The sequence below is a fragment of the Octopus sinensis genome, linkage group LG4 (genome assembly GCF_006345805.1).
Source record: "Octopus sinensis linkage group LG4, ASM634580v1, whole genome shotgun sequence".
Classification (NCBI taxonomy): Eukaryota; Metazoa; Mollusca; class Cephalopoda; order Octopoda; family Octopodidae; genus Octopus; species Octopus sinensis.
Genome location: NC_043000.1, coordinates 32137554 through 32149132, shown reverse-complemented (window position 1 = coordinate 32149132; position 11579 = coordinate 32137554). Strand labels below are relative to the sequence as shown.

At 38.7% G+C, this 11579-nt stretch overlaps 1 protein-coding gene across 5 annotated transcripts in view; it reads left to right on the top strand.

Moving 5' to 3' along the window:
* The window catches only part of LOC115210421 (sorting nexin-14), a 196563-nt gene extending 186050 nt beyond the window's left edge, over nucleotides 1-10513 (top strand). For all 5 annotated transcript variants that reach the window (XM_036501945.1, XM_036501944.1, XM_036501943.1 and 2 more), the window contains 2 exons: nucleotides 6160-6251; nucleotides 10180-10513. In XM_036501945.1, the coding sequence (XP_036357838.1) occupies nucleotides 6160-6251; nucleotides 10180-10278 (191 nt within the window). In that variant the 3' untranslated portion in view covers nucleotides 10279-10513. The remainder of the gene's footprint in view (nucleotides 1-6159; nucleotides 6252-10179) is intronic.
* Nucleotides 10514-11579: the final 1066 nt, after the last annotated feature.

Sequence of the window (11579 nt, the reverse complement as noted above, 5' to 3'; positions counted from 1 at the left end):
GATGCCAGCGTCGCCTGACTGGCGTCCGTATCGGTGGCATGTAAAAAGCACCAACTGATTGTGGCCATTGCCAGCCTCCCCTGGCTCCTGTGCCGGTGGCATATAAAAAACACCCACTACACTCACAGAGTGGTTGGTGTTAGGAAGGGCATCCAGCTGTAGAAACACTGCCAGATCAGACTGGAGCATGGTGCTGCCTCCTGGCTTCCCAGACCCCGGTCAAACCGTCCAACCCATGCTAGCATGTAAAACGGACGTTAAACGATGATGATGATGATGATGTACTGGAAAGTGGTTGGCATTAGGAAGGGCATCCAGCCATAGAAACCATGCCACAACAGGTATTGGAGTACAATGCAGTGCTCAGCTCATTGGATCCTTGTCAAACCATCCAACCTATGCCAACAAGGAACAACATCATCATCACCGTTAACATCTGTTTTCCATGCTATCATGGGTTGGATGGTTTTACCAGAGCTGGCAAGTTGGAGAGCTGCATTGGGTTCCAATCTGATTTGGCCTCGTTTCTACAGCTGGGTGCCCTTCCTAAAGCCAACCACTTTATAAACTGTATTAGGTGTTTTTAATGTGACACTGGCATGAGTGCTCTTACGTGGCACTGATACACAAGTGCTTTTTATGTGGCACCAGCACAGGGGTCTTGCAGGCCAATACTCTTCATCAGGGGGAGTGGCTGTAACATTTCTCCTGTGGAGGGTGGGCCTTCTTGAGTACAGCAGGGTACCAGATATCTTGGTCTATTGTCATCTCTTCTGAAAGGCTCAGAGTTGTGAGGGTTATCCTTCAGCACATTAAATGTGGATGAGGATATATATACATATATATATATATATATTTGGGTACCTGTGAGGTGGTACCCCAAAATAACTGGAAATGTTTTCTGTGGGACAAGCCTGTTGCAGTTCAGGCTTCTGCTGCTAGAAGCCAGTTGATGCGACCCTCAGGCATCAGTTTGCTGACTGGCATCATTGTGTGGGGTCATACTGCCACACGTGGTGTGTCTTTGTTTTGCAATGTTTCTCCCCTGTTCATTGATTTTTTTGTGATGGCTGACATGAAGGAACAGTGTGCTTCTGTGAAATTCTGTTTCCCGCTGGGGAAAATGGCAGCTGAAACAGTTGTCATGCTTCAAACAGTTTACAAGGACACTGCTATGAGCAAAACACAAGTTTATGAGGGGTTTCCACAATTTTGGAATGGTCACTTGTTGCTTGAAGACCAACCTTGTTGACCTCCCAAATGAATGAAAACAGCACAAAAATTCAAGAACTGATCTTGGAGGACCAAACAGCTGATGAACCTGTTGATATGACTGGTGTGTCCTGGAGCTCCTGCCAATGAATTTTGATCAAGGAATTGCAAATGAAAAAGAGTTGCAGCAAAACTTGTCCCTTGCCTGCTCATAGAATATCAAAGCAACCATGACTGAATGCATGTCATGAACTGAAAGAGCAGTTGGAAGTTGATCCAGATCTTTATTCAAAGGTCATCACCGGTAACAAAAGCTGGTGCTCTGGCTACTACCTGGAAATGAAGCAGTAATCAAGACAACAGAAGCATTTGATGTCATCACACCCGCCAAAAAGAGTGCCAGGTGAAGTCCAATATCAAGATGATGCTGATTTGTTCCATTGATGTGAAAGGAATTGTCCTCACAGAATTTGTTCCTCCTGGTCAAACTGTTAGCCAGACATTTTACTTGGCAGTTCTGAATTATTTGTGAAATGCAGTGAAATGAAAATGCCCCGACCTGTGACCAAGTGGAGAATGGTGGTTTCATTACAACAGTGCGCCTGCACATACCACCCTGATGAGTGTGAGACAGTTTTTGACTAAAAAAGGAAATGACCCCACTTATACATCTTGCTCCCTGTGATAATTTTATTCCTCCGAATGAAAAAAAGTCCCTAAAGGAAAAAGTTTTACAGATGTAGAAGAAAAATGAGAGAAGCCTTAAAAGGCATCACTTTGCCAGATTTCCAGGATTGCTTTCAACAGTGGAAAACGCATCTGGACTGATGCATTCCTTCAAATGGAGAATACTTTGAAGGCAATAAAAGTATAAAAAAGGTAAAACTAAGTGAATGAAATAATATTGCAAAATTCCAGTTTCTTTTGGGTACCTCCTTGTATGTTCACTGGGTTTTGTTTAGCCCCAGGTCCAACTTCATTGAACAGACCTATGATCAAAGGCATTCCAGCCATGACCCCAATTGTTTTATGTATATATATATATATATATACATATATATAGAATACATTAGGGCGGTGAGCTGGCAGAAACGTTAGCACACTGGACGAAATGCTTAGCGGTATTTCGTCTGTCATTACGTTCTGAGTTCAAATTCCGCTGAGGTTGACTTTGCCTTTCATCCTTTCAGGGTCGATAAATTAAGTACCAGTTTCGCACTGAGATCAATGTAATCGACTTAATCCCTTTGTTTGTCCTTGTTTGTCCCCTCTATGTTTAGCCCCTTGTGAGTAGTAAAGAAATATATATAGAGAATTATACTGTAGGGTGTGATTTTATGGAGATTTGGCTGTTATGTCTAGCAGGTCAGCTGTAACATAGCAGCACCCTTGGTGACTGGTTGGTTTCGTAAAATGATTGTATTGTAATGTTTGTGTTTTTTGCTGTCCTTGTGTCAGATAAATTGTTGTTCAGTGCACTTTTATCAAATTCATTTATATTTCCTGTACCCTGTACTCACCCCTACCACTCCTAGCCATCCATGGCCACTCTTTAAAACTCTTCAAAACTGTCCCAGGTGGGTCACACCTAATTAGTTATCATTTGTAATGCTTTGTTAATCCAATGATCACTCAATAATTCCATCATCTTCATATTAAATATACTCCTTGTGTGTGTGAGTTTTGTTTTCGTTGCCATTGCCTAATCACTGATTTCCTGCTCTGTTTCATCCAGAATCTTCTCACTTCATCTTCTTTGCCTGTTTTCCCCTTTAGTTCTATGACATAATTGACATTGAATAAATTCCAATAAAAATAACAGACACATGTCTTATTGAAATTTTGCTGTAAGAGAAGGAAAGAAAACCAGCCAGCTGGCCTGGTCAGCAAGCTTTGTGTGACTAGCACAGCCTGTGTAATGAGCATGGCCATTGCAGTCAACATGGCCAGTAAGGTTAGCACGGCTAAGCCTTATATTAGACAGACTGTGGCTGCAACACAACTCCTCTTCCATTTTCCTCATCTCCCATCCTTATCTCTTCTGCCATCTATGATTTATCAATGAAGGTTATCCAGGGAATTACTGGAAATAAATTGAAGATTTTCACGAATATTTGGTGAGGTGGCGGCTGATTGGGTAAAGGTTTGGAGAGTTTCTGTTAAAGTATTTTTTTCCAACAGTTATTAAGAAGCCACTTTGAGACTTTATTCTTATTGTATCTTTCTGCATGATTGTCCAACTCTCGTTGTCTCCCTCACCTGGCCACTGGCTCATTCACAAACCTGATGATGATAAATTAGGTATAAGTAAGTGAAGTGCTGTTTAATAAGATTTAAGCCTTTGGGATAGAGGAATTAAATTCTTACACATTCAATCAATTCAATAACTTCTGAAATTCAATAAAGAATTCATTCCTGTCACTAAAAACCGCGGTTTCTCTTGGGAAATTTTCTAAAGTACCAAGGTAAAACTGAAAATCGAACTAATGGGAAAAGATAAAATTCAAAACAAAAACAAGCCAAACATAATTTCCCAGTCTGTTTTTAAAAGATTCTTCTTTAAATTCCATTTATCTTCATTAGTTAAATCTTCATGATCTCCATAAAAATCGTTATCTGTCTGACTATCAGTGTGTTTAAATAGATTACAATATGCATCTACTCTTCCTGCTTCTGTGTAAACACACAGTTCTGTCATCGTTTTACAGCTGCACATGCATATACCTGTGTGTGTGTGTGTGTGGTGTGTGTGTGTGTGGATAATCCTTTAAGCTGCCAGCTTCAATTGAAAACTTAATAAACACCATGGTTTCTCAATATATTCATTTTTATTAATTATATATAAGATAATGCTTCATACATACTGTCTTCTAGAATCAAAAATCTCCCTCTCCATTTTATATATATATATATATATACATATTTACATACATATATATATATATATATATATATATATATATATATATACACACACATATATATATGCATTTGTACATATCTAAATGGTTCACAGCTAATATTTCATGCAACCCATTAATCTCCTTTCAATGGAACCTAATTCATTAATTCCTAAAATACCTTCTTCACGCAAATGAAAGAGTTTAATGGAATATGAATTTCCATGATCTTTGGAAACTTTTCTAAAAATCGGAAATTTCTTGAAGTCAAGTTTGTGGAAAGGAAGGCAGCATGGGATGGTGTTGTGACGGGTACTGTTTCACTGACCTGTGGTACATGAGTACCACAGGTCAAACTAAGGACAATTTACATCTGAATTACTCCATGTATATAATTTGATGATGGCTTAGCTGGTTGAAACTTCAAAGTCACTGTTAGTACTATACTCTCCCAAATGTATTGAGTACTCCTTCATTTTAATGTAAAACTGCTTTTATTATAAACATTAAGCATCATCCTCATCATCATTTAATGTCCCTTTCTCCATGCTGGCGTGGGTTGGACTGATGCATTCCTTCAAATGGAGAATACTTTGGAGGCAATAAAAGTATTAAAAAAAGGTAAAACTAAGTGAATGAAATAATATTGCAAAATTCCAGTTTCTTTTGGGTACCTCCTCGTATGTTCACTGGCCCAGGTTCAGTGCCTGCTTTGGCAGGCTTTCTACAGCTGGATGCCCTTAAGAGTGTTTTGGGTGCTTTTTACATGGCACCAACTCTGGTGAGATTGCCGAGCATCTGCAAGATAAAATCCCTCGACTGGGCAGGGTATAGACTGGAAGAATAGAGGATTGAGGGTCTTGCTAAAGAGATGAATACATGGCTTGCCTGAGAAAGGAAGAGATGTGAAGTCCAGGTACAACATGAAACTGAGACAGACTAGGAAGTGTACCAAGTGAAAATAGCATGAAGATGTGTAGCCAGTGGCTGGAAGATGTTGCACTCTCGGTTGTAAGATTGTGTTTCAATTTCTTAGCTTCCACAGTGACCACCAGATGAGAAAGTGAGGGACTCTGTCAAAGACTTTCTTCAGGTCAATGACTGCCAATACAGTGCAACCTCAGCTAATTCTCTTTCTAATTAATTGAGAATTAACTCTTTCTCTAACTTTTATAACCTGGTTCAGCAATTTGATAAATAGGAGGGGACTGAGAACCAAACCCTGATGAACTGCCTGTACACAAAATTCATTGCTGTATTCACTGCTAATTCCCACCCTACTGACAGCACCCCTGTACATAGTTTGTATAACTCCCACGAGCCATTTATCTATTCCAGATGATAATTCCTAGCTTCAACAGTGATCACCAGATGATAATTAATTGAGAATTAACTCTTTCTCTAACTTTTATAACCTGGTTCAGCAATTTGATACCTCTGTAATTATTTCAATCTGAGGCATCTCCTTTACTCTAATAACAGTTGACTATAACTCTGCTGCACTAGTCATTGGGTAACACACCCACACACACACACACACACATTATATTTTTACAAGAAGGATGGTGACAGAAACTTAGAAGTTTTAGCCTGCAAGACTAACCAGAGTCGCTATCACCATCCTTCTTGTAAAAGTGTAAGAAATATTTACTCTAAAGAAGGTATTGTGTAATTATTCAGTTTAATGTAAAATTATTTGAAGTTTCCATTAAAGTAAGCATTACAGACAAAGACACGCACGCACGCATGCACACACACACACACACACACACACACATTTCTACTATATTCACAATGCCTGAAATTGTTTTTGGGGGAGTGGTAAGTTGCTTCCAGTGCACAACTGGCTCTTATTTCGTCAACCCTGAAAGGAAGAAAGACAAAAGTGACCTTACCAGAATTTGAACTCAGAACATAAAAAACATAAAAAATGTTCTTGCCTGGCATTTTAACAATTCTGCCAGCTTGCTTTGTTTGTTTTTGTTTTTCCAAACTATGTTCTGATGGTTGCTCGGTTGAATGATTAAAATGTTTTATTCCCTTTCAGGTCTGTTTGTGCTTGCGATTGGTGAGCAAAACCATCATGAAGGAACCAAGTTAATTCTTGATTTGTTGCAACTACCGAAACTTAACAAACAGGTAACATTTCTTTAAATGCTAAATGCTATGTGCAAGTTTGTTGCATGTAAGCATGCATCACAGTTCAGTTTTCACTTGACCTTCGGTCATCTGTTATAGTGTGTCGGAAATAATCCTCTCTTCATTCATTGTACGTGGCCTTTCAGTTGACGAGAGATGATTACTTGCTGAAAAATTGTTACCTTTTCATTAGATTAACACCTTGTCAATGATAACTACTCTCATCATTTATTGTTGCAGAGAAGAGAGGTAATTGTGTGGTTGATGAACCAGTGACCTATTTAATGAGAATCTTATTTCATTGATGTATGAAATATTACTGACATAACTAGTCAACTCAGTCAATTATTCATAACTCTCGTTTCCTTTTGTTGCGCTTTACGTGCTCCAAACCGTTTCTGTGTTTAGAATTTCCCCAGTGACAAAGAAATGCAGATGCTTTGCATTCTGAGTGCATATGAATCTGAAAATATCCTGATAATTATGGCGTATATCTCAAAGGTCAATAAAATTTGCATATTATTTCTAAACTTGAATAGCCACAAACAGTTAGCAGTGCACTAAATGTGTGCATCTATTGCCCTGAGTTTACACACCATGGACCTGTTCTTAACAAATGTATTCAGTGTTTGCTTGCAATTAAATTTAGGTTTGCATTCTGGTTGCAGAACGTTGCACATGCTCACATGCAGGTCTTGAGTGATATGTACCATAAGAGTTGTTGGAATTTCCAGGGAAAAAAATATTTCTGATTGAATTGATTAAAATTAATGAAGTCAGATAACAGGGTAGCTGATTCAGCCTGAAATTGAACCATGAATTCATTCTTAACTCAATGTATTCATCTTACTAAACATGTTTAATTTCTGTGAGGGGTGGGGTCAGGATAATTCATTCTACCCACCCTTCCACATTTTTTTTCACTTAAGGTTCATTTCTTTCTTCATTATGATGTTGGACTGCTGCACAGTACAGCAAACTAGCAGTAATATCTTAGGGGAGTTGATAGAACTACATGAGGCAAGCCTTAATTGTTTCACAAATACGGGTGCTCTTCCTGTCACCAATTTTTACTTGTTACACCAGCCAGGCTTTTCTTTCTTATTTTATGTTCCACAGGTATTCAAAAGCTCAGAGTGACTGGTCATAGTGTCGTCAAAGAATGTCATCATCATCATCATTGTCTTTGCTTTGCTCAAGCATTGTCAGGTGTAGAATATCGATATTCATGCACACACACACACATACATATTTACACCCCCCACACATATATACATATATATATTTCTTTACTGCCCACAAGGGGCTAAACATAGAGGGGACAAACAAGGACAGACAAAGGGATTAAGTTGATTACATCGACCCCAGTGCAAAACTGGTACTTTATTTATAGACCCCGAAAGGATGAAAGGCAAAGTCGACCTCGGCAGAATTTGAACCCAGAACGTAAGGACAGATGAAATACCGCTAAGCATTTCGCCCGGTGCGCTAATGTTTCTGCCAGCTTGCCGCATATATATATATATATATATATATATATATACACACACACACACACACACACACACACACACACACACACATATATATATATATATATATATACACACACATATATATATATACACACACACACATATATATATACATATATATGTGTGTGTTGTGTGTGTAAATGCATATATACTTATATATGTGTAGGAGGTGATGACAAGTGATGAAGACTTCTGGTGATTTGCTGTGCTTGAGAAGACATGCTAAGTGAAATTGTCCCCATGGCCAGTGCTGGTGACAAGGCACCTCTGCCAGTGATATGTAAGAGGCACCCTGTCTACACTGTATAGCGGTTAGCATTAAGAATGGGTATCTAGCCATAGAAACCAAGCCAAAACAGACTGGAGCTTGGTGTAGTTTCCAGCTCTAGTCAAACTATCTAAACCATGCTAAAATAGAAAATGGACATTAAATGATGATGATGATGATGTGTACACATGCAACAAGCTTCCTGCAATTTTCATTTATCAAATCAGGATTATAGTAGAAGGCAATTTGGCCAAGAGGCTGCACAGACGGATTGAACCCATAACCTCTGTGATTAGAAAGCAACTTTCTTAACCATCCAGCTGTGCCTATTGCCTATTTTTTTAATTTCCAAAAGTTATTTGGGCAGCCTCCATGTTTTCATCATCATCATCATCATCATCGGCTTTCCATGCTAGCATGAGTTGGACAGTTCAACTGGGGTCTGGGAAGCCAGGAGGCTGCACCAGGCTCCAGTCTGATCTGGCAGTGTTTCTACAGCTGGATGCCTTTTCTAACACCAACCACTCCGTGTGTGTAGTGGGTGCTTTTTACATGCTACCGGCACAGGTGCCAGGCGAGGCTGGCAACGGCCATGATCGGTTGGTGCTTTTTACATGCCACTGGCACAAAGGCCAGTCGAGGCGACGCCGGCAATGGCCATGTTTGGATGGTTCCTTTACGTGCCACTGGCACTGGTATCACAACTACAATTTCCATTGATTTTTGATTGATTTCGATTTCACTTGCCTCAACAGGTCTTCGCAAGCAGAATGAACAATGAGGAAACTGAGTACTGATGAATGGTTTATGAAGACACCATGAGAGAGCAGCAGGGCAGGGGAAGTGTTGAAGTGTGTGTGACATGAGGATGTGACACAACCATGGTCTAGCACCTCAACTTCTGCTTTTAGTTTGTCCCCCCTTTTTGCAGCTAATCTAAACAAAGTTTCTAATTTGATGACTGTTGGAATCGATATGTGCCAACATCCAGAGGCTTTCTCCCCAAAGTACTGAATTCATAAAAGAGAAAATTTCACTGGCGGAGCTTGAGAAATATGATGGAGGCTATGATCCTAGTGGTCATTGGTGTTTTTATCCCTCTCCCAGAAACTTATGATCAAAAGGTTTAAAACATTCCAGCCATGACTGACCCGTCAGATGTCTTTGATTACATTATTCAATGTATCTCCTTTTTGTAAGACAGTAAAATGTAATTTCAAGGAGATTTGACTGCTATTTTTAGCAAGTCAATCAGCTGTTAAAGCAAAATTAATAAAAGATTATGAACTAAGAATGTGGAAACTGTGTTGTACAGTTAGTGGAAATGTTGTGGAAGTTTAGGAGGGAGGATGTGGGAAATGGTAGAATTGTGTAGTTAACACCAGAAGTCTACAGACTGTTTAGAGGGCACGTAAAAAGCACCAACCGATTGTGGCCATTGCCAGCCTCCCCTGGCACCTGTGCCGGTGGCACGTAAAAAGCACCCACTACACTCATGGAGTGGTTGGTGTTAGGAAGAGCATCCAGCTGTAGAAACACTGCCAGATCAGACTGGGCCTGGTGCAGCCTCCTGGCTTCCCAGACCCCGGTCGAACTGTCCAACCCATGCTAACATGGAAAGCGGACGTTAAACGATGATGATGATGATGATGATGAATTATTTAAATGAGATATTCAGTGATTGTTGTTGGTGTAAATGTTCGGTTTTATGAGAAAACAAATATTAACAGAACTAATTGGTTTTTAAAAAATGGTCAACAAAGATATTGATATAGAAGTGGAGTGATAACTTGTCTACATCATCCAGGTACATGTGAAACGCATGATGCATGTGGGAAAAAAAACTACCTTGGATTGATACAGATGCAGTTGAATGAAGACAATGAATGAAGTAGAACAGAATGTTGAAAATGCTGAACTATAAAAGTAATTTATTGATAAACCTAATTGGTATCAGTGCAGAAAAGTGCTTATCAGATGACTAATAACAATGATGATGCTGGTAGCAGTGGTTGTGGCATTTAAGATCTACAAATAGATATTTAAAAAAACAAATATCTTCTTCATCATTTTTAAGATAACTGATGTCTATCTTTTCTTTCTTTTCTGTTTCTTTTCCTTTCAGTTAAGTTATGTCTTGCTTGACATCATCATTGTGGAGTTGTTTCCTGAACTGAAAGAAAATTACAGCCCAGATGTTCGACTTAACAATTCTAATGGTTAATCTATTTCGAAAATAAGACTCTAGAACTTTCCTTTGTTTGTGATGCCATCAGTTGAATGTAAACAATACGGTATTATTGCTGTGTTGGATGTTGTTCTATTCCCGGAGGGTAAGATATGACTTACTAACAAACAATACAGTTGAACATTCCCACAGTTTTAAGAAATAAATTGCAAAACAACAAGCAACAAACAACAACAATAAAGAAAAGACGAAAGACAATAAAGCAGCCACAGATGCAAATAATAGAAGACAATACAAAAGGTATTAAATGAAATATTTGAATTCCTTTGAAATCAGATAAATAAACTATCTTTGATGTTAGTACATGTTAAATATTTTCTCAGTTTTAATTCAAAAGACAAATACAAACGAAAAGAAACAAACACTTTATTGTTTAGACTTTCATTTCTATAAAAATGTTGTCTGTTTCTCCCACTGTATAAAGGTATATCATATTTTTTGGTGTCACTTCTTCTTCGTCTTCTATGTTAGATATATATGCATTAATATTTATGTATTCACAGGTAGATATAATAATATGTAATAATATATACCCAGCTATTTTTAGTGACTTACATTAATTGCTTGTTAATCTAACATAAAACAAACAAAAAACAAAACTTTAGATTCAATATTAGAGCTAGATGAAAAATTCCAGATGTGGAAGTACAAACTGGTATTGAAGGGCTTTAAGGTTAACTTAGCAAAGACTAAGGTCCTAGTAAGCAAGAAAACTGACTGTGTCTTACCCACCTCAGATAGGCGGCCCTGTTCAGTTTGTAGAAAAGGTGTTGGCAGGAACTCCAGTATACCCAGAGATGCAGTGGGTTAACTGAAAGGTTATCAGCGATGATAGTTTCCATATGTGGAAGATGCACAGGATTCATAAAGACTTTGGAGACTTGGGGAAATTGATTCCCTCAAAAGCCCTGGTGGTTCATTAGAGGTAGTTGATAATTTTGTCCACCTAGGAGACCAAATTAGTAGTGCAGAAGGATGCATGGAGATTGTGATAGGTAGAATAAGAATAGGATGAAGGAAGTTCAGAGAGCTGTTACCTTTGTTGGCTACAAAAGCTTTCTCTCTCAGAGTGAAAAGAAGATTGTATGATGCATGTATACAGACAGCAATTCTACATGGTAGTGAGACATGGATCCTGAATGCAGAGGACATGCAAAAGTTAAAGAAGAATGAGGCTGGTATGCTCCACTGGATGTGTAACGTAAGTGTACATGTTCGAGAGAGTGTCAGTGTATTGAGAAAGAAGTTAGGCCTAAGAGAAATTGGTTGGTGTATGC